Source organism: Epinephelus lanceolatus, chromosome 3 (genome assembly GCF_041903045.1).
Source record: "Epinephelus lanceolatus isolate andai-2023 chromosome 3, ASM4190304v1, whole genome shotgun sequence".
In the NCBI taxonomy this organism is placed as follows: domain Eukaryota; kingdom Metazoa; phylum Chordata; class Actinopteri; order Perciformes; family Serranidae; genus Epinephelus; species Epinephelus lanceolatus.
In genome coordinates this window covers 44154947-44176783 of record NC_135736.1, presented here as the reverse complement: position 1 = coordinate 44176783, position 21837 = coordinate 44154947, and the positions used below count along the sequence as shown (strand labels likewise).

At 41.2% G+C, this 21837-nt stretch overlaps 1 protein-coding gene across 1 annotated transcript in view; it reads left to right on the top strand.

Moving 5' to 3' along the window:
- mfng (MFNG O-fucosylpeptide 3-beta-N-acetylglucosaminyltransferase) overlaps positions 1 to 21422 on the top strand; it is a 39421-nt gene extending 17999 nt beyond the window's left edge. The window contains exons 4-8 of the mRNA XM_033624410.2: positions 1274 to 1427; positions 11470 to 11555; positions 13128 to 13293; positions 13379 to 13464; positions 20844 to 21422. Coding sequence (XP_033480301.1) covers positions 1274 to 1427; positions 11470 to 11555; positions 13128 to 13293; positions 13379 to 13464; positions 20844 to 20895 — 544 coding nt within the window. The 3' untranslated portion in view covers positions 20896 to 21422. The remainder of the gene's footprint in view (positions 1 to 1273; positions 1428 to 11469; positions 11556 to 13127; positions 13294 to 13378; positions 13465 to 20843) is intronic.
- Positions 21423 to 21837: the final 415 nt, after the last annotated feature.

Here is a 21837-nt window from a genome sequence, read left to right as displayed (position 1 = left end):
CCCCGGCTGTATCTAGGCTAACGGCTAACATGCTAACTATTATTTTTATGTCACTAGTCACTTGAAACAAATTTAGGACGATAGGAGATGGGTTGAAATAAACCGAAATTTCCCTTTAATTGCTGCATTCCAATAAACATGGCTGTTTAATGTGCTAATAATGGCATTCCGAACATTATAGTCACTGTAGCAGGACTCTGATAACCACTACTAATTTCATTGAGTGATAGCATTTGAACCAGGTGATACGTTAGTGTTGTTATGATAGTTTGTTTCTGCTGCCCCCAAGTGGCCAAATAAATGGATGCAGGTTTATCTTAACCCATTTCCATAGCGATCATAAAAACATGACAATAAAAAGAAAGCATTATTTTGAGAGGGCCACATCATGTATGAATTACATCACACACTGTGAGTGATTTGGATTTTCTTTTGACTTGGTTTCAACTCACGACACTGAGGCTTGAGGCTGCTGTACATCATATTGGACAATGTGTTGCTGATACTCAGTCATAATTTTGATTTGTGGAAAATACAATGAGGCTCAACAGCTTGTGTTTGGTGTGTGACTAAGGCTTGGACCGCTGTCGTGTCATTAAGATGGCAGGCAAAATGAAAGAGCGTTTCAGTTTGGTTCCAGGGCCCACTTTGTTATTTGGACTGAAAGGGACGTGAGGCTGTTTAGTTTGGAAGAAAGCCTTTTTGTGTTGTTGGGCAGCCATTAGGATGGCAGAGGAAACAATACAGCACTTCCGTTTTGTACCAGCAGCTTTGTCATTTGGACGCTGATGTTGTAGTAAAAGTCTGTTTGGTTTGGAACGAGGCTTCGACATCATGTCCAGTCATTCAGGTGGAAATTAAACAGCTTAAACACTCACAGAGTATTACAGTGGATTTCATGTTATGAGGACAACAGGAAATTTGGACGAACGGAGGAAGGCCGGAGTGCTGTTGTTTTCCCTGTATTTTTTCTTTTACTCTTTGGAAAGAAGTTTTTAAACTCTATTTTAGAAATAAGTTTGTATCTGCGATTTACACATGGATATGATCCCCAACTGATCACCCTTGAACAAGGAAGCCAAGGGTTATGACCTCCTCCCCAAATACAACCATTGTTTGCTTCATCTATGGTAGTTCAGGCAATGGTCAACTTTTGAGAGCTGTGGAAGAATGAAACTAGAAAACTGCAGAGATGGAGAGGAGTGGAGAATCCCAGACCATTATATTTTAACTGTATCATTCTTTTCCTGTCCTTCCCTCTGTGGCTCCTCAGGTGGTTTTGTCATGTGGACGATGATAACTACATGAACCCAGAGGCTCTCCTCTCTCTGCTCTCGGCCTTTCCCCAGGACGGCGACATCTACGTGGGCAAACCGAGCCTGGACAAACCCATCACTGCACATGAACTGCTGGAGGGCAACGCGACGGTACCATACCACAGTGTTTCTTCAGTGTAACCCACACAGGAGCTGTTAGATTTCTTGGCAGACTGAACTTCTTTTCATAGTGAAGCTTGGCAGACCTATGCTAAGTACTCACTGAGGTCATCACTCATGACATCAGATGAACATTTCTTTTTTCATGGTAAACAAACAGATACACTTTGGTTGGTTTTATACTATAAAGCACTTCCACGTGGTATTTATAGCATGCATGTTTTTAAAGGGACAGTTCACCCCACAATCAAAAATACGTATTTTTCTTCTTACCGTTAGTTAGTTTATCAATCTATATTGTTTTGGTGTGAGTTGCAGAGTGTTGGGGATATCGGCTGTAGAGATGTCTGCAATCTCTCCAATATAATGGAGCTAGATTCAGAAGGAAGTGTGCATCTACTCATGGCGAGAGGCTTGTGCTTGTGACAGTGCAAGATTTAAACATTAAAAGCGCCATCCTCAGATGAGCCCGTAACATTAGCTAGCTCATGGTGCTAGGTGAGCTAACAGTAGATGCACGCTTCCTTCTGCACAATGATTCATTAGTTCGGTAGAAAAAAAATAGTTCCTGGATGGAGTTCCCTGGCTCCACTGCTCACAACAAGGTGTGTGGATTGACTGGGCCATGGTTTCTGGAAAGAGACATTGCTGTTGAGTTTTTTAAATGTATTTTTTGGCCCTTTGAGCACCACAAGCTGAGTGCCATCTAGTTCCATTATATTAGGGGTAAGTTGGACATCTCTATGGCCGACATCTCCAACAGTCTGCAACCAACACCAAAACAATCTAGAGTGATAAACAGCTCTAAATACATGTATTTTTGAGAGGTTTTTGAGGTAGACTGTCCCATTAAGTCTCATTCAATAGCAAAACAATGCCTGCACACCAACCAAAAAATAAAACTAAAATTAATTAAATATATAGGTAATATAAAAAGATGACAAATGGGGGAAAACAGGTGACAAAAAAGACAATGATCTGGACACAACTTACAGAGCATGTAATTCTAGAGACTGAGGGGCTGTCCACACCAACGTGGGTATTTATAAAACCATGACTCTTTGCTCATGGTTTGGCCTTTCATCCACATGTAACCGCAGTTTTGGGCCCCTGTAACCGGAGTTATTTGTAACCGGAGTCCAGGGTGAACTTTTTGGAAAAGTCCGGTGTCAGCAGTCATGTGTGGACAGGATAACCGCAGTTATTTTGTCTCGTCTCCATTGTATGACGTCACAGTGTGTGACGTAAACAGAAAACAGCTGTGTTATTACCCGATCCAGTGTGTGCGAGAGACGATTTGAGGATAGACCTAAACAAAATACTGCTGCTATTTAGCAGCATATCAGCACTTTGTGGCTGTATCATACAACTAACGCTACTCAACCACATCCAGCAACAGAGGCGCAAGAGTGTGCTATTACAGAGACTGCTCCTGCTGCATAATAGTAGGCTTGTTGTTGTTTTTCCTTTTTACTGCCTTCTGATTGGCTACAATGGCCTTACAGTCAGGAGTTATATCGCCACCTACTGCTTTGGCATGTGTATTACATTGCTTGATAGTGGAATTTGCGGTGTCATGTGGACGGAGGTATTTTTATTACACTGTTCGTATGGACGCAGATTTTTTAAAAACTGGAGTTCAGTTTTAAAAATACCCGTACTCGTGTGGACTAGGCCTTAAACATGCTATCAAACAAACAGCAGTGGCCAATCAGGAAACAGGTGGTAAGTGGCATAAGGTGTTTTCCATGAACTCATCAGTTGTGCGTTGTGGTCACATGACTTACAAGGATACCAGACAAATCATTGCCTCAGTGTTTCCTCAGAGCTTTTTATCCTGGCAGGATTGTAAAGACCTCTGAAACAGCGTTTGCACCACAGCGCACTGAAACTCCTCTGAAACCCATACTGAATTTAATTGAGCGATAACTCCGTAAGGCAGGGTGACCCCTCTGACATACATCACTTTCTTCAATGGATCTCCACACATTTATTTTTTTCTTGCTGTCCTGCCTCTGAAGGTGCTTCACCTCCTTTTTCTGTCTTGAATTTCTTCCTTCTTTTCACTGAAACTTCCAAACGGCCTGTCCTTGCTGGTTTCTGATGCAGCACTGTGGAAATAAATAAACCCCCAAACCAAACTTAAGTCCTTCCCTGTAGCCTGGGGACAGGATAACTGCTGCCACTCAGAGCTACACATCCCAACGTTTTAGTTTTCTCACTCCTTGACCATTTCTTCTTCAAAGACAGTGTCCCAAAATATCCAACATAACATTTAAAAACAACTAAGTGTAGTAGTTTAAAGGTCAAAGGGCATTTTCAGTGGATATTTTGAGAAATAATCTTAACCTCGACCTGTTGTCCAGTTTACAGTGTCAGCATTTTTGAAGCATTTTTAGACCTTCTCCAGTTGTTTCTCATGAAATATGCTTCTGTTTCTAAAAATGTGTAAATTCACATCAACTGCAGTCAAATTTAGATTCACAGGGCATGCAAGAAAAGAACATGTACCCATTAAAACCTCATTAAATCTACTCTCTGCACTGTATGTGGTGAACAACTATGACTGCTGTGAGCGTATATCATTTGAAGATCCACCCTTCACTGAATAAAATGAAAAAAAAAAAAGTTTTCCTCCCATATTCCTTTAATGTAACACACTCAAAAATTAATACTGATCATTGAATGAACCAGCTGTTTGGGTTTATCTCCCATATTATAGTGGAGTCACCCTGGTGGAGACACTTCGGCTGAAATCTGTGTAGACTGAACAAAGTGTGCTTTAACCCTTTAAAACCAGACATAATTTTTTTCATGATCCTGTGTATCTCGATCTAAAATAAAAACCATTACACATTTATTTTTTTCAGCAGAAAACAAAGGCTTCTGTCTTAGTGTCATCACATCGTACCCTTGTGGTGACGTCATGTGTGGTGTGAAAATAAGAGCAGTGAGTGACTATCAAAACCTTTACATGCCATTACACTCTGCCCATAAAAATGAGCGTATATTAAAAAAACTACATAATTTACATAGTTAAAAAAGCTTGTCTTGAGTGTTTGGAAATATTTAGTTCATGTTGCCACATTTAGAAATTGTTTGAATCAAAATGTTTTGTGTGTTTATTTTCTAAAATTTAAATAAAAGAATTTTATGCAGAATTTTGCATTTTATAAAAGAATTATGACACAATTTCAATAATTCCATTAGGGTTTATTGACATATGGAGCCTTTTAGCTTAGGTTGTTCAGCTTTTAGGGATGCATAGCATTTGAAGATACTCCAAAAAGCAATTCACAATAAGCAACTTGAATAACGGCATTGTTGTTGTATGCTTCCGCAAACCTGTCAAGTTGCACTCACAGTTTACATCAATGTCTGTGTGGATGCCTCACACACATCTTCCCCCCGACAGCACATAAGATGTATACAATCAGAACAGTTTCAAGGTGGACGTTGAGTAATGGCCAGAAAAGTGTTTTTGCAGAATATTATGATGTCACAGTGAAACTGACCTTTGCCATTTGGATATAAAATGTCATCACTTCATTATTATATCCTGTTAGACATTTGTGTGAAATTTTTTGACCATCAACCACCAAAATCTACGCAGTCCAAGTCAAAGTGAAGGTTTGTGCCAAATTTTAGTAAATTCCCTCAAGGTGTTCTTGAGATATTGCATTCACTAGAATGCGACAGATGCAATGACTCAATGACCTCGACCTTTGACCACCAAAATCTAAATGGTTCATCCCTGAGTCCAAGTGAACATTTGTGCCAAATTTAAAAATAAATCCCTCAAGGTGTTCTTGATATATCTAGTTCACAAGAATGGGACAGATGAGGTCACAGTCACCTTGACCTTTGAAGAATGATCACCAAAATCCATTCAGTTTGTCATTGAGTCCAAATGGATGTTTGTGCCAAATTTGACAAAAATTTGACAAAATTCCCTCAAGGTGTTTTTGAGATATCGCAAACAACAAGATATCGTGGACAACCCAAAAACATAATGCCTCTGACCATGGTCATCACCAGTGCAGAGGCATAGAAAAACCAGTATAGGCGATGGTGGACCATTTCTGTTGTAGAGTTAATGAAATTACAATATAACCATCCAAATAGATCGTGTCAGTCCGACTCTCTGCAGTTTAAATAAATGTTATCAGAACTGAACAGAACTAGAGTCATGGCAAAAACTTCAAAAATGAAACCACATTACAAACGTTCTTATTCCTCTGCCTGTCTTTCCTACCTCTGTCTATCCTTCCATTGCTCCTCGTTCCACGCCTCATTTATTCTTTCCTCTCTTTTCGATGCTCTGTGGCTCCACCGAGGACACTAATGAACTGTAAAACAAAGCTGAAGTCTCCTCTCATTGGTTTTGTGCCAAGATGCAGCCCGGCCAGGTTAACCACTGCCATTCAAAAGCCATACTGTCCAAATCCATACTTTATTTTCACTCTCATCAGCCCTGAAAGGACATGAGGGGTGGATGCAGCCAGGGATGGATGAAAATCTATGCATGTATATATGTACAGAAGTACAGGAAACATTTAGGTCCATGGCTTTTGTTCACATGGTAAGGGATCTTCGGACAGTAGTGATCAATGAGTGATTAGTGTCTTGTTGGAGGTATTGATTGGTGGTTGTCAAACCACAGGAGGTCGATAGTTTGTTTTTGGAATACACAGGCAGCTATTTACAGGTGTGTGTGTGTGTGTGTGTGTGAGTTCACGTGCCTTACAGTAGAATTAATGCTCCCACTGAGTTAAAGCGCATCCTGATTCCAAAGAGCTCTCTGAATAGCATGTCATCCCGTCTTTCTCCCTCTCTCCATTCTCCCTGCCCTCTTCAATCTCTGTCTCTCATCTCTTGGAATTACTCTCTCCATCTCCCTTGTGTCACGTTCTCCACTCTGATTGCACCCATTTACACTGAAAAATAGATTTTTATTTATCTTTGCTTCCTAACTCTTTCCTTCACTCTCTTCCTCATTTCTTCTGTTCCCGTTGCTCTCTTTCACTTCTCTCTTTTCTTCCTATTTTTCATCATCTCCATCCCTCGCCGGGGTTGGATGGGTGACGGAGGAAACAAAAACGAATGTCAAGCTCCCTCTCCGTCTCCTCCTCTCGTTTTCTTACATCTCGCTGACTGTCTTTTTCGATTTCCTGTCACCATTGTGAGGCTTGAGAGGTGGATGAGAGAAGGAGAGGGGAAAAGAAAGGGATGGAAAGAAGAGAAAAAGTTACAAAATGAATGAACTTTACAATAAAACAAAACATGGGAAATTCAAAGAGAAGGACTCAAAGGAAATCATAGGAAAGGAAATGGAAGCAAAGTAAAGTAATGGCCTTTAACACAAAAGGAAGGAAACAGAAGATAAAGATCCACAGGAATGAAAAGGATAAGGAAGAAATTAAAAGGAGGAGGATAATAAGGAGGGGCAACAGATGTCCAAAACAAAACAAGGAAGGAAATAGAAAAGAAAGAACATAAGGAAATGTCAAGAAAGGGAATGGAAAGAAATGGAGAACAGAAAAGTTAATGCAAGTAAGGGAATAAAAAGGAAAAGAGAAGTGTAAAGGAAATTAAAATTGGTAGTGAAAAGGCAAACAGAAGAAATCAACACAGCAAAGTAATTGAAAGAAAGACTGTAAAGTTGAAGACAATGTTTGAACAGGATAAAGAGAAATGAAAGGGAAGGAAATTAAGGCAGAAGATACACAGCATAGCAAAAGGAAAGTAAAGGAAAGAAAACACACAGTGAACTTATTTCTTCTGTAACTACAGCCTGGCCTATAAACTTTTATCCTGACTGCTGTGACTGAGGATCCTTTCACAGATACCTGGACTGGTCTCAACATTCAGACTTTGTAGTTTGATCCATGCCACAATTACAGGCATGAAACCTTCCCTGGACCACTGTCTGAACCAACAGCCAAACCTTAGGGGGCTTTCACACCTGCCCTGTTTGGGTCGCTTCAATCGAACTCAAGTTTATTTGCCCCCTAAGTGCAGTTCATTTGAGCAGGTGTGAACACAGCAATCGCACTCTGGTGCGCACCAAAACAGCCGGACTGAGACCTTCTTGAAGAGGTGGTTACAAACAAACTCTGGTGCAGTTGGTTTGTGGTGAGAACGTGTTCCAACCTTGATCCGAACCATCTGCAGTCACATTACGCATTAGCCCTTAGATAGGAGTTGTGCAAATTTGCAGGAAAGCCCAAACAGTCTTCTTTCAGCATTGGCAAAATCAGGGAGTGCAGCAAAATGCCGCCTAACTTCTTTTGTTTATACAGAATGCGCCTTTTTCGGGGCAATGGGGGGCGTGAGCAAGTAACAAAACATGTAGCTCAGTGTGTGACGTAAACAGTGATGTGGGAGGGAAGCCGCGGCTGGTCAGTCCTTCTGCGATTCTCTCATAAGTCGGCCCGTCCTTCACCGTCCCCATCATCTGACGGTTAATGGCCTCTTCGTTTGCGAGGACAAGGAGGGCGCGCAATTCCTTGTCTCCCCAGTTGCTCATCTTTACAGTGTCTGTCAGGTTTGTGTTTCCCTCTTGCTACTAGCTGCCTGCTAATTCCTGCTATCAGCTGTTTCCTGTTTATCCACCGCCAGTGGCTCGCACGTGCGGCGTCATCAACAGCACCTCCCACAAGTCATCAACAGCCCCTCCCGTTGTGGAAGGCCGCCTCGGTCTGTTTAAACTGAAGGGGTTCCACCAATATGTCTACCCTACGAGGCGGAAAATTGGGCACCTCGGATCAACTCGCCAATCCGGCTCTGTGTGTCTAAACGCTCGCAGCTTGCCGGCAGAACGGCCCAACATTCGTCAACATCTGCCAACATCTGGCAGTGTAAAAGGGGCTGTTGATTGGGTGATTCGGACTAATCACAGAAAGTTCTGGCAGGCTGTGTTTAGAACCGGAAAAAGGAAAAACAGCGCAGCAAAACACAATGTGCTGCAGTAGTGCATGGGGAGAGGAAATCAGACGACTTTGTTAAGTGTAAGTTGAAGAAAACTCACAAAAATTCAGACATTCCTAAATTATTTTCCGAGAAGATGAGAAAAAGAGGATGCGAGAGGGAACAACGCCACCTGAGGATCAAGAAACTGCTGTAGCAGTATGCAAAGGTGCTGCTGGTAGTTACCAGGGGGTGGAATGATATATTGATCTGGATCGATATATCAACTCAGTGATCAATGATCCAATATAATCAGTACAAGGTGAAATCTTTTTATCCATATGCCCATCTGTGCTACTTTTCCATCCAAGCACACCTCCTTCCTAAGCATTCAAACAGTGCTAGTGACCTGGCACCAGGCAGACACTGGTAAGCAGTCAAGAAAAAGACCATGCGGCTATTTACTGATATCAATTAATTTTGATCATGGGCCCTTGAATTGAATCTAATCATATCGTATCATGGTAGAAACTTTGATATCAGCAAGTACGGCATTGTTGTCCAAATAATCAATATGATATCAAACTGTGACTAGTAGTGATGCCATGCTAGTAATATTATAGCAGCAATGAAATTAATCTGTTCACTCATTTTTCTTAATTTAAACTACAATAGAAAGCCACGCGTTGAATTGACAACACTTTGATGTCAGAAACATGCCTGTCTACAGACCTATCAATTGCAAGTATGTCATAGGTATGTCATGTAATAGTTCTGAAGTGTGGGAAAAAGAACTTTAGTGCACTGGCATAATGTGAAACCAAAACTAACCAAATGAAATGTGTACAGTTTAAGAAAGACGCAAATCTCGGTTCAGACTTTGGTTCATACTTTCAGGCGGGAAAAGACCAGAACACACTTAAACTGTTCTACTGCAGGAAATAAAAAACAAAGCGTCGCATCTGCTTGAGAAATGATGGAGAGTTAGCAGATAAAGACATGCAATTCATATCAGGCGGTTTGGTAAAGGAACAAACAATCAATAAAAGTCTGGAGGGAAACCAGATAGGAGAGGCAAAGAAAAGTATTACACTTTATTATTACGGGTCAGTGAGAACGGCGCTCCTTCTCTTCTGTGTTTCTTATCTATTACACACATTGTTTGTTTGTCAGAGTGAAAGATACTGCGTCATATCCCTGTACGTATTTTTATCATTTGTGCACATAGACTTTGTATGTGTTCTGCATTTTTAGGACTGATGACACTGTAGATGTGTGTGTGTTTGTATCTGTGACTGTGGATGTGTGTGTATGAGAGGTAACAAGACTCACAAGAAGATAAACAGACAAAAAGAAACTCTTGACAGGTAAAGGAGTATAGGAAAGAGCTCTACACTTGAAGGTCAGATAGACTGAATGTCTCACGCTGACTATAAGAATTTTTCATCCCATTTGTTGAACGTAATTTACACCATGGCATTACAGAATGAAACTTTAAGAGCAGTAAGGCTGAGTAGAGCCTGACAATAGCACTGGATCAAAAGGTTTAAGGCTGCGTTGGCGAAGGAGTAGTGCTGCAGGATCAGGTTGTAAAATGAAATACGATCTAAGAGAAATTCAATGGCTCATCAGATACCCAAATACTGCGCAAGGCTGGAGATATACACGCTTTTTAACCGCACTCAGGTTGACAACCTTCGTGAACAGAATTCCAGGATTCCACTAGAGGGCACACCAGATAACTCACACTGCATAGAACTTTTGGATTAGCATGATGTCAACGATAAACATGGAGACGCTTGGGGAGGTTACAATATCGTTAATCCTGGGATCACAATCGAAGAAGTGACAGTAAGACCCCTAAATTGAGCATGTTGTGACAATGGCGAGTATGTTTCTCTCGTTCTGGCAATGCACAATTGTAAACTTGGACTGATAGCTTGTTTTAAATACATTCTGTCATTGTTGTCACTGCGAACATGCCTACTGACCTGACCCCATCCAACGTATTCTCATAGAATGGTTTGTATGATATCCTACGAATTTGCACCCAACAAATAACGTTACGTCCTTAATGTACAGCTACCTAATTAATGTAAAGTTACTGTGGTTAGGTTTAGGAAAAGAAACATGGTGAGGACGTATCTTAAAGTTCACATGGATCCAAACACGGGCAAAGTCCCTGGTGAAAGGCAATTTTTTTGTGACCCATCCACCAGCCCAACCTGCCTCCTTACAACTCTGCTTCCTTGTGTGCCCCAGTCAGTGCATTGGTCAAGTGATCGCAGCCTTTCAAAATACGTGATGTGTATGAATTTGGGTGCACTGCTTTTTGTAGGAAAATGTGAAAAATTTGTGAGAACAGCCTGCCTTGTCATCACCATACCTCCCATACTACCCCTAACGTTCATGTGAGTATTGCATCTTGCAGACGTGTAGTGCTAATTTTCTAAGGGGGAGCACAATGATCCAAACAAGTGCAGGTTGTGTGTGGCAGCCATTTTTTTAGGTTGGGCCTAAAACATGCTCGATCATATACTGGAGCCATCCTGAACATAATCCCTTCCCTACCCCTTACTATATAAATACTGTGTTACTGCTAACATTAGAACGCATGGCATTAATGTTCACCAACTGTGAGTAAGTGGACAGTTTGCTGCGTCCCACAAGCTCTCTTAGCTCTTTCAGTGTGTGTGTTTTGTGCTACTTGATTAGCTGCTAATGAGTCTGTGGCTTCACAGTGGTTCTTTCTTTGTGTTAGTTCCTTCAGCATACACACCCACAGCGTCTCAGAGCAGATGATACTGCAAATTTTGTCATGATTTTGAAACCTAATATCATATCACCTGGTGTTACCTCTCTCAGTGACACGCTGGCTTATTTGTATTAATGCTGGCTTGGCACATTATTAGCTGGTAACTTCTAGTGGTCCAGACCACTCTGCTGAATAAGGTTAGCCAGGTGTCGGGTAACGCTGGCAATTTTTGTAATCATTAAAATTTGACTTGGTGGTTAACAACACACATTTCTGCTATTATAGTATACAGTATTTCTGTTTCCCTGACAGTGTCTGCATATATGTGTCTGTAAATATCTGTGTGTTTGTGTGTGTGTCATCACTCAGAGGGAAGTGCGGTTCTGGTTCGCTACAGGAGGAGCAGGATTCTGTCTGAGTCGGCGGCTGGCAGAGAAGATGGCTCCATGGGCCAGGTATTTATGAAGTGATGACAGGAACTCTTTCATAGTTCTAAGAACCTGCTGTATGTCTGCCTGACATCTAACAAATATGCAGGACACCACGTCAGCTCTAAACACTTGGCGTAATTTATTTATATGCCACGATCATATTATCAACAATACATAACATCAGTTGTCTTCCTGTATGTCTTCTAACATGTCGTTACTGCAACTACCGCGAGATCTCTACTGATGCCTTCAAGGTACAATCACTGTAGGAAATTCTATTCATTACACCTTCCTTTCTGCTGGGTCTGCACCTAAGGACTACGAATGATAATAACTCTTAGAAGACTTAGTAGATACTCTCCCAGTACAAGAGGAACCATGAGTGACATAAGTGTGCGGTGATTGCATGAATACAGCCAATGCATCACCAACCAACAGCCATTTTTAAAAACCTGTTAACCGTGTGTCAACAATCAGCTCGTAACAAAAAGATATGTAAGAAAACATGGACAAATGGACTGACAGTGAAGTCCAGGTATTACTGAGCATAATTGCGATGGTGGAAATACGACATGATGATGATGACTCATCAAAGCAAACAAGAAGTTGCTATACCAACCGCCGGTCAGCTACAGTATGTCACTTTTGCGCTCATATTGGCGGTGTTAATGCAAACAGAAAAAAAAGCCCTTAAAGGTACGGTGGCAGCAAAAGTTTGGGCAAATTTTGTTTATTGTGAGTAGTTAAGTGAGTTGAAGATGAACTGATTTCCAAAAGGCATGAAGTTAAATGTGACACATTTCTATAATATTTTAAGCAAGATTTCTTATTAATTTCAATCTTTCACTGTCTCAAAATATCAAAGAATGAAAAGGGCCTGAGGCAAAAGTTTGCAGGTAATCCATCACAATGAACATTTAATTGCCCTCATTTTTTTTTTGTCAAAGTGATGTAATTCAGCTGAGACACCATCATTTGAGAGGCAGGAGCTTATGAGAGACTAAAAGATAAGTGAACCTAGATGTCATATAATACATCTTCTACATCGTCTGCATCGCTTACTGCAAGTTTGTCGTTTGTTCTCAAACTCTCAAAGTCACACTTTCCTGCAAACTCTTCAATGCACCCAACATTTTCAAAACACTCTTTTTGCCGAACCGCATTAACGAGCAGCATAACTTTGAACAAAAAATAAAGCTGACTAAATGTTCACAATGATGAATCACCAATCTAAGTAAGTTTCAGGTCTCTGCAAGTTTGTGTTTATACTGCTTTCAAAGAGCTGAGACTAATGGCTGCCCAGGGCAAGAAGGTAGGGAATCAATCTAAGAATTTATGGTGTTCTTTGGAAAAGGTCAGCAGTAAAGTACATGCAATGGGTACTTAATGGGCCAAAACATGCAAAATCTGCACAATTATCCTTTTAGGTTGAAAGTTAGACCGTTTAAAAATTTCTCCCTTCATAACCAGAATTATAATAGAATTTAAAGGCACAGTATGTGAGTATACCAAAACCTCACCATGTCTTTAGTCATCTGTACTCTGATGTATGAATGTAACTACAGTAACTCCAGTTTTTGTACGTGTGTGCTTCAGCGGCTCGCGGTTTGAGCAGACGTCTGCGACGATCCGTCTCCCTGACGACTGTACAGTGGGCTTCATTGTGGAGAAGAGGCTGGGTATCTCCATGGTTCACTGTCCTTTATTCCACTCCCACCTGGAAAACTTGCTGCTCATCAGCCACAGAAGCATCCCACACCAGGTAATGATCCACACACGTACACACACGGAAATACACACAGATGCCCTTCTTCTCACAGTGTGTACGTGTTTTCTCTCCACTGCAGGTGACTCTGAGCTACGGGATGTTTGAGAACAAGATGAACAGCATTGAGGTGAAAGGAAGCTTCTCTAAGGAGGAAGACCCTTCCAGGTTTGTCTGTCATGAACTCATGAGTCAGAAGATATGAGCAATATATCTCTGCCCACCTTATTCTGTGTAGTGTCTTGGGTAAATACTCAACCGTCAAGTCAACAACAGAGGTTCTGACCAGCAAATGTCAAGATATGTGCTTTGCCTGTGTTGATTAGAATGACCACATCTGAGGCAGTAGGTGCACTGCATTACATTATCATCGACTTACAGGTTACAAAGTTTATCATAGCTATGTGTGTGCTCAGTATTTCCTGTCGTTGGAAATCAGTTGGCCAAAGTCCCTCTCTCTTTATTAGACCACAAAAAGACAAGAATTAGCCAGCTAGCCAGCTCGGCACCCTGCGATCCTTCTGCCTCACTCACCGTTAGGAGAGTCCAGACCATCAGTAGCAGCTGTAGCAACACAAATTCAGCAAGCACATACCTCAACACCTACAGTCACAGCAGGCTTGAGGCAATTAGCCTTCATAGAGTGTTACTTGAGGATTTAGAAGTCAGAAGAAATCACATCATCACTCTTTAGCTTCACCATAAGCAGCACCAAAGATGCACGGTGACAGCACTTCATTCATTCAGTGTAGGCGTGGTGGAGCTCTGAGGTTCTGCCGACAGTTTGATGTTATGAGTTATGAGATTTTGTCACAAGCTTTTTTAAAAACTTTTCATTGGTTAAATATTTGTAAAAGCCACATACAGATGTAAGTGTGACCATTAGCATTCATTTATGGGGAAAGAAAAAATGAAATACAGAGACAGAAGGTTCAAACTTGACAGTGACAATACCTAAGTTAATGTGTAAGTTGCAGTACAACTAATTTTACTAAGTTTGAAAATGAAATTGTCTGGACTTCTGCTACTATTGTGCTGCGTTTTAGTGTTTACCATTATCCTGTGATTACAACTTGTGGCCACAGTGGCCACTGTTCAAGGATCACTTAAATCAGGGGTCAGGAACCTTTTACTATTAAAGCTACTCTTAGCTTTCTTGCATTTCACACAGGACTTAGAAAAAATTTGAACATCCACAACTCCCCCCTCCTCCATTACGTCTTCATGATGTCTGTGAAAGACGTAGGCGTTGGCTAGGTAACATTAGATACACAGGAGCGAGTGTAACCAAGACAGTCAAACGCAACCCCGGAGTTTTAAAACTCAACCGGAGTCAGTGATGACTGATGAGTTTTAGAATAAGGTTACAGTTCTAACGTTAGATAGTAGCGTTAACGTTACTACTAAGTGGAAATGCACAAGGAAGATAACGTTAATGTTTCAGAGGCTACGCTACAGTAGGCTAACGTTAGATAGTAGCATTAACATTACTAGTAAGTGGAAACGCACAAGAAAGATAACGTTAATGTTTCAGAGGCTACGCTACAGTAGGCTAACATTAGATAGTAGCGTTAACATTACTAGTAAGTGGAAACGCACAAGAAAGATAACATTTATGTTTCAGAGGCCACACTACAGTAGGCTAACATTAGATAGTAGCATTAACGTTACTAGTAAGTGGAAACGCACAAGGAAGATAACATTAATGTTTCAGAGGCTACACTACAGTAGGCTAACGTTAGATAGCAGCGTTAACGTTACTAGTAAGTGGAAACGCACAAGGAAGATAACTTATATGTTTCAGAGGCTACGCTACAGTAGGCTAACGTTAGATAGTAGCGTTAATGTTACTAGTAAGTGGAAACACACAAGGAAGATAACGTTAATGTTTCAGAGGCTACACTACAGTAGGCTAACATTAGATAGTAGCGTTAACGTTACTAGTAAGTGGAAACGCACAAGGAAGATAACGTTCATTTTTCAGAGGCTATGCTACAGTAGGCTCCGGAAGATAACTTTAATGTTTCAGAGGCTACGCTACAGTAGGCTAATGTTAGATAGTAGCGTTAACGTTACTACTAAGTGGAAACGCACAAGGAAGATAACGTTAATGTTTCAGAGGCTACACTACAGTAGGCTAACATTAGACAGTAGCGTTAACGTTACTAGTAAGTGGAAACGCACAAGGAAGACAACGTTAATATTTCAGAGGCTACGCTATAGTAGGCTAAAGTTAGATAGTAGCGTTAACGTTACTAGTAAGTGGAAACGCACAAGGAAGATAACGTTCATTTTTAAGAGGCTACGCTACAGTAGGCTCCGGAAGATAACTTTAATGTTTCAGAGGCTAGGCTATCTGCCTAGCAGCATTACGAATAGTTCTAAATAAGCATTCATTAATATGATTTACAACGTGGCTACGCTGCAGTGGGCTGTTTATAATTATTTAGTAGTTAACCTTTGCAGCATTGGTGGTGAAAGCAAATTAATCTGTTCACACACTTTGAAATCCTCTGTTTTCCTCCAAGATTTTTCCTTTTTTGGATTTATAATACATAGTTAGCCTCGCTAGAGAAAGAAATTTTCAACTAGTGAGAGTACATGTGTGAAAGTTGTCCTGTGGGTGGCGCTAGAGTAAAAACTACACACTACTTAAAATCGAAAAGGTGGAAGAAAATTACCAACTATTAGATCATGAGGTGCTCTGTGCCAATATCACATTTTGGCCAGATGGGGGCACTAGACTAAAGGTCCGAAAGTTGCCACAAACCTAAGGATTCTAGGATGGCATTCTAGACATTATTTAGACATTATTTCACAGACTAAAGTGTTAGTCAAGGCGAAATTTGACGGTGATGGTGACGCTTCAAAAAACTCAGGACTCACCAAAACAAAATGAAGATTATACTATATCATTTATATCATATAGACGAGTTGTCATTATCTTACTCTGGACCAAAGCGCTGCAGAGACTGATTGACTTCGCCACTAGTAAGACAGAAAAATACTGAGAATGGATGCAACTCTGTTCCATATCCTGAAAGTCTAAATGTGGAAATAAACACTTAAAACCCATAACCAAGAAATCAAATGCATAAGTAGTTCATCCTCATGGCAAAATGCTTGTTAACTACAAGCTGCTGTGCTTTTAAAACCCCGAGCGCTCAGTTCTGGTGCTCAGATGATACGACCTGAAGACGTGACGCCCCTGTAGCTCCAGTTCATCATGTTCTATGTTCAGTCAGAGATAAAAGCAATTTGATGTAACACAACAGATGTGTTTGTCTTTCCCAGTATTCGGCATCCCCAGCTGTAAGAACATATCACCACAAGCACTCCTCAGTGAGCTTTTCCATTTGTTTCCATCCGCCGGTGCCGCACAGAGTTACACTCAACATCGCTGCAGCCTTTAAAGAGCACAACTCATGTTCATCTGCCTGTACAAACAAAGATGGTTTTTCTCCATATGTTATTATCTTTTGTTTACCCAGGTATATCTGTGGAGATTAAGTTTGTTTTGGAAAGAAATCAGGTGAAGAATGTAGCAGATTCAGAAATATAATAAAATAGTAAAAATAAATGTACATGGACATGCAATAATGGCAGGTGTGCAAGATGTTTGTCATTCAAGTTAAATTATATACCATGAGAATAAGAAAAGAAAAAAAATTGAAATCCAACTAAAACTGTGCCTGAAACAATATTTGCAACTTTAGCCCCCCAAAAATGATATAATAAAAGCAGATGTAACAGAATATCTCCAGGCCATAAATGCAGAATTGATTTAAGTCATTAAAACATACCAGGATCCATACAAAATACTAATAACTTCTTTGGTCCATGACTTACTTTCCACCAATTTTCATCTAAAAACTTTTAACAACTTTTTGAGATTTCAGACAAACAAATAGCAAGAACACCATCTCCTTGCCGGAGGTAAAAATCATAAGAAGCATAAATATTCCAGTGTTATTGTATTACTGTGTGACATCTTCGTTAGATGCGTCTGCCAGACTATTTTTAGCCGCTTAAGCTTTCTCTCCTTTTGTAGTAGCAGATCATCTGTATCAGTGCTGTCGCAGTCTCCACTGGCTGCACATAGAGGACATTACAAAGTCAGATAACTTAATGTCCCCTTTAACACACACTGCAAACCCACAGACCCCACAGTTCACTGCGCAGACTACGTAATATGAAATAAAACAACAGTGGTTCTTTCCTGTTACTTTTATTGTAGCTGTGCTGGAGTGCTTGTTGTTGAGGCTTCTGAGGATATGATTCTGCTTTTTCCATCTTCATATGTCACTGAGGTCACTGCAGACTCTGGTTAGGTTCTTTTTTTACATGTCTTGGCCAGGACATGATATTTTAATTTCTGTAAGGTACTTTCCTGTTTAAATGACATAATATTATTTGTGTGACAGAACACTTTAGGACATCCTGGTGGCCTAGTGGGTTTAAGATGCTGACTGTGTCATCACAGTGACCTTGGTCTGAGTCTGACCTTTGTTGCATGTCATCTCCTCATTTCTTATTTCACCTCTACGTTGTCACTACCAAACAAAAGGCAAAAATTAATCTTAAAGCCACAGTGTGTAGGAATTTCTCCCATCTAATGTGCATTCAAAGGATAGCACACTCTACCGCCTCACTGTTTCAAACGTGTATTGCAACAACGGTAGCCGCTGTGTACCAAAAAGCTATGATGACATTGATGAAACCATGTCATCCGATACTTCATGGAGTATTCATTCAGGCTCCTACACAGACACATGTGACATGAGTTGACAAACCCCCTCCTCACCATGCTGGCTGTGTTTATAACGTAGGACTGTTGGGGCGGGTGTAAATCCAAACAAACCAATCACGTCTTGTCTTTTGACAACTGACAAGTGGCTCAACCTCACACCTCATCCCTCTCCTGGCATTACTGCGCCGCTAACAGCGGCTAACAGCTGTTAGCGGCCAGCGCCACTGTGATTGTATTACCTTTCTCCTTCAGTAGCTTTTTCCACGCTGGTCACGTTGCCTTTTTGATTCCCTTTTTCGCTTTCTTGGCGACGAGGATCCTGTCTCCCGTGATGCTGCATATGCATGATCCTGCATTACTGTATGCTCAAAGAGTGGGGCTTTGTTATGCTGCAGTAGTGCTGGGGTAGTAGCGAAGCGCCTCTTGCTCCTCTCCTTCGGCTTCTCAGTCACACAACGCTGGCCTGGCTCTCAACGAAAATGCTGAAGGTGGGACTGTATGGCCCTTGCTGGCGGATGTGTTCTTAAGATGGCAAAACATTATGGAACCCCCCAGACGTCTTACCTGCACAATGTACAAACAAATCTGAAATTCTCCTTTTATGAGAATATGTCAGATTATTGGTGGAGGTAATAATACACCAATGATGACATATTTATGAATGCAGACATCAATTTTTGCCAATAAACAAATGAAAATGTTACACAGTGTCCCTTTAACAAAAGCTACCAAAAACTTGGTAAGCATAACTAAGTATATTTTCGCTTAACCAACCAACCTTGTATACATGTGAACTAGGCCTATATAATATAAAATGTAGAAGCTGCTCTGTGATCTCCAGCCATATATTGTTCTTTACATGGTTGTTGAGGTAGTTGTGTTGTTTGTTGCATGATATCGGGCTATAGCTCTTGCCCCGTATCCACCAAACACTTTCGGTGTAGTGCCTTTGGAACCAACAGTAACCCTTCAGACATGGCACCTAGACCCAGGTCTGTTTAGCGTTTCCACTGCAAACAGTCCTCTTAAATGTGGGCGGGGTTCGCGCTCACTGCTCTGTCCAGCACTCACTGTATTTCCTCATCACTGGCGACACAGATGGAAGTCTGCACCTCGTTTATCGTCCACAGAACGAGGCTGCACACCAGTATTTTCCGAACGAAATAGCACAGGCTGCAGTGAGAGTCTCTTTCCATGGGATATTTGAAAATAGTGGGTTTGTGCATTTACGCCAGAATTCCACTGGATGTATGTCCATTGCGGAACGGCTGCACTGGTTATCTGCTGCGTGCTCCGCTGTCCGTCAACACCCACCGGCTGCATTTGCTGTGCGGAGCGGTGCAGCTCCTCCGGACAGCGGGAGTCATGAGGACCCACGAGATCTCACGGATTCGCACATAATCGCGCGATATAACAAGATGTAGTTTCTATAAACAGAACCACAAAACCAGAGGCCTAGTAGGAAGACATCTCGGTGCACCTCCATGATTAACATCTCCTCATCCATGGTGTCAACAGGGTGAAATGACGTCTGAAAACCTCTGACCTGTTGACTTCAGGCCTGCCTCCGCCCATTATGACGTTTTCAAGGTGTAGTGCAGGGAAATATGATCCACCGTGAACACTGTTTATTTTATTTTGAAAATTAACCGGATGGTTTTTTTTGTTTCTGTGCACGACTTCCTGCCCCGCACGATCTGCTCTGTGCTAAATTGCTGCATTGTGCTCCAGCGTCCGGCAAAAATAGAAGTCCTGCATATCTGTTGCGGAGGGCTCCGGAGCGCCACAGCCGGTGGAAGCACACACATTGACTAGAATCGATACGGATCGGCTCCACTGCCGTTCCGGAGCACAGATGCAACCCACACACATCTGGTGGAATTTGGGGGTTAGTCCTTCTCAGGCAAGCTCAGGGGTTTAGTGTTGCCGGAGCCCACAGGAAGTACGCTCCAAAACACTTTTTTTCTTACAATATATGCAGTTCACATAATCTGGTCAAAATGAATATATATTTAAACTCTCACAGATCCATTCATTACTAAACGTATATGTCATCCAAGAGAGAGAATAAAAACTAAAGTAGTGATCAAAGTTGTCATATTTAAATTTAAGGTGTTCTGATTGATTCATGTTGTCAACTCATGCATTGAGTAACATTACAAGTTAACGTTCCACCTTAAAAGTTGCCGGCAGTCGGCCCAGTGAATGAAGTTATTTTTTTCTCAGACTCCAGCTGCTGTGAGAGGCAGTGAAACATCCTTTATTTTATAGTTGCAGTTTACTAATAAAACTCTCTACGGTATGAACAGTGGTTACATGAGCCTCAAAACCAGACACAACTCAGCCCTGAGCAGAGTGACCGTCCTCTACTGACCAATCAGACTGGAGTGTTTTTACCTCCATCTTTTAGTACCGATCTGTGTGCTAGGTACCCCAACAGAGGGGGGACCAAAAAGGTGACAGTTAGGAACGGTTTCATTCGTACCATCTAAAACTTTACACAGTGGAAACAGAATAAAAGTGTACCAAAGCAAACTGAACTGGAGGTGTGACATTAGCTGAAACAAAGGATTTTGTTGTTCAAACTTATTTCTGTAGGTGGAAATCTGCTGAGGGTCCATCCGAATAGTTTTCCTCCTGCATGAATGTTCAGCAGTTGTTCGAGCATTCATCAAGAACCCACAAAATTGTTTGTGAATTTATAATTATTTGGACAAAAATCTGCTCTTAACAGTGAGAACGTTTTTAAAATCAAACATGCCTGTGAGTTATTACTTATCACTTCTGTCCTCCGCAGGTTTAAGACTGTCCACTGCATTCTGTACCCTTTCACCAGCTGGTGTCCTTGAACTTTTCATGGAAAACAACAACTTTTAAAAACAAATCAGACAAGACTGGTGATCCCGCTGGATGAAGTGCTTTTCCTGGATACTTTCTAAATGCAGAGGAAACTGATGGATTTAATTTGATGGCACAATCTGAGATGCAGACACCAGAACTGGAGACTCAGAAAGGAGAAACCTCGGACAGCAGAGGACTCAACAATAAAAGCCTGCTTTCTTTGTACCTGCTTCTTAGAGAGATCAGACTGACAGTCATGGACTCAGAAAATACAATATTAATAGAACCTTGACTATGAGCTGAGACGGGTTTTCTCTTCTTCACCTGTGTGTCACAAACAGACAGTTACATGAAGAAAATGGTGACTCTTCGCATCTTTACTACTGAATATTTTTGGTCTGTTTGGAGGATTTTATCTGTGAGAGTGAAGCACTTAAAACAAGACAGCACTTATTTTTCTGACATAAAGAAACATGAAATTGTACATTTTTATTAAATTTAGACAAATTTATTGATTAAATTTAGATTTATATTTTGTTTGGTGTATTATTTCTTCATGATCTTCAACACTGCCGAAATCTTAAAGCTGATGATGCTTTAAACGGCACACAGTCTGCACTGACAGGCCTGGATTACCTTCAGGTGGTGCAGAGGTTGAAGTTGCTGATTTTATTTTAGTTTTTATTGATTTACTGTGTGTGGCCTTGAGTGTATGTGTGTGTGTTGTTGTTATGAAGGGGAAGGTGTCCTTGTGGCCATGAAGTCTGCACACAATGAACCATTCTGACCCACATCTCCCTCCTTATCCAAACCTGTCTTCCCCCCCTCCCTCCCTTTTCTCACTTCCTCCCCTCTTTCCTCCACCCCTCCATCTGTCTCTGTGTTTACTCAGTCTTGTCCACAATCACTGTGTCGGCTCCACCAAGGCCATGGCGAAAAAGTAAAATGAA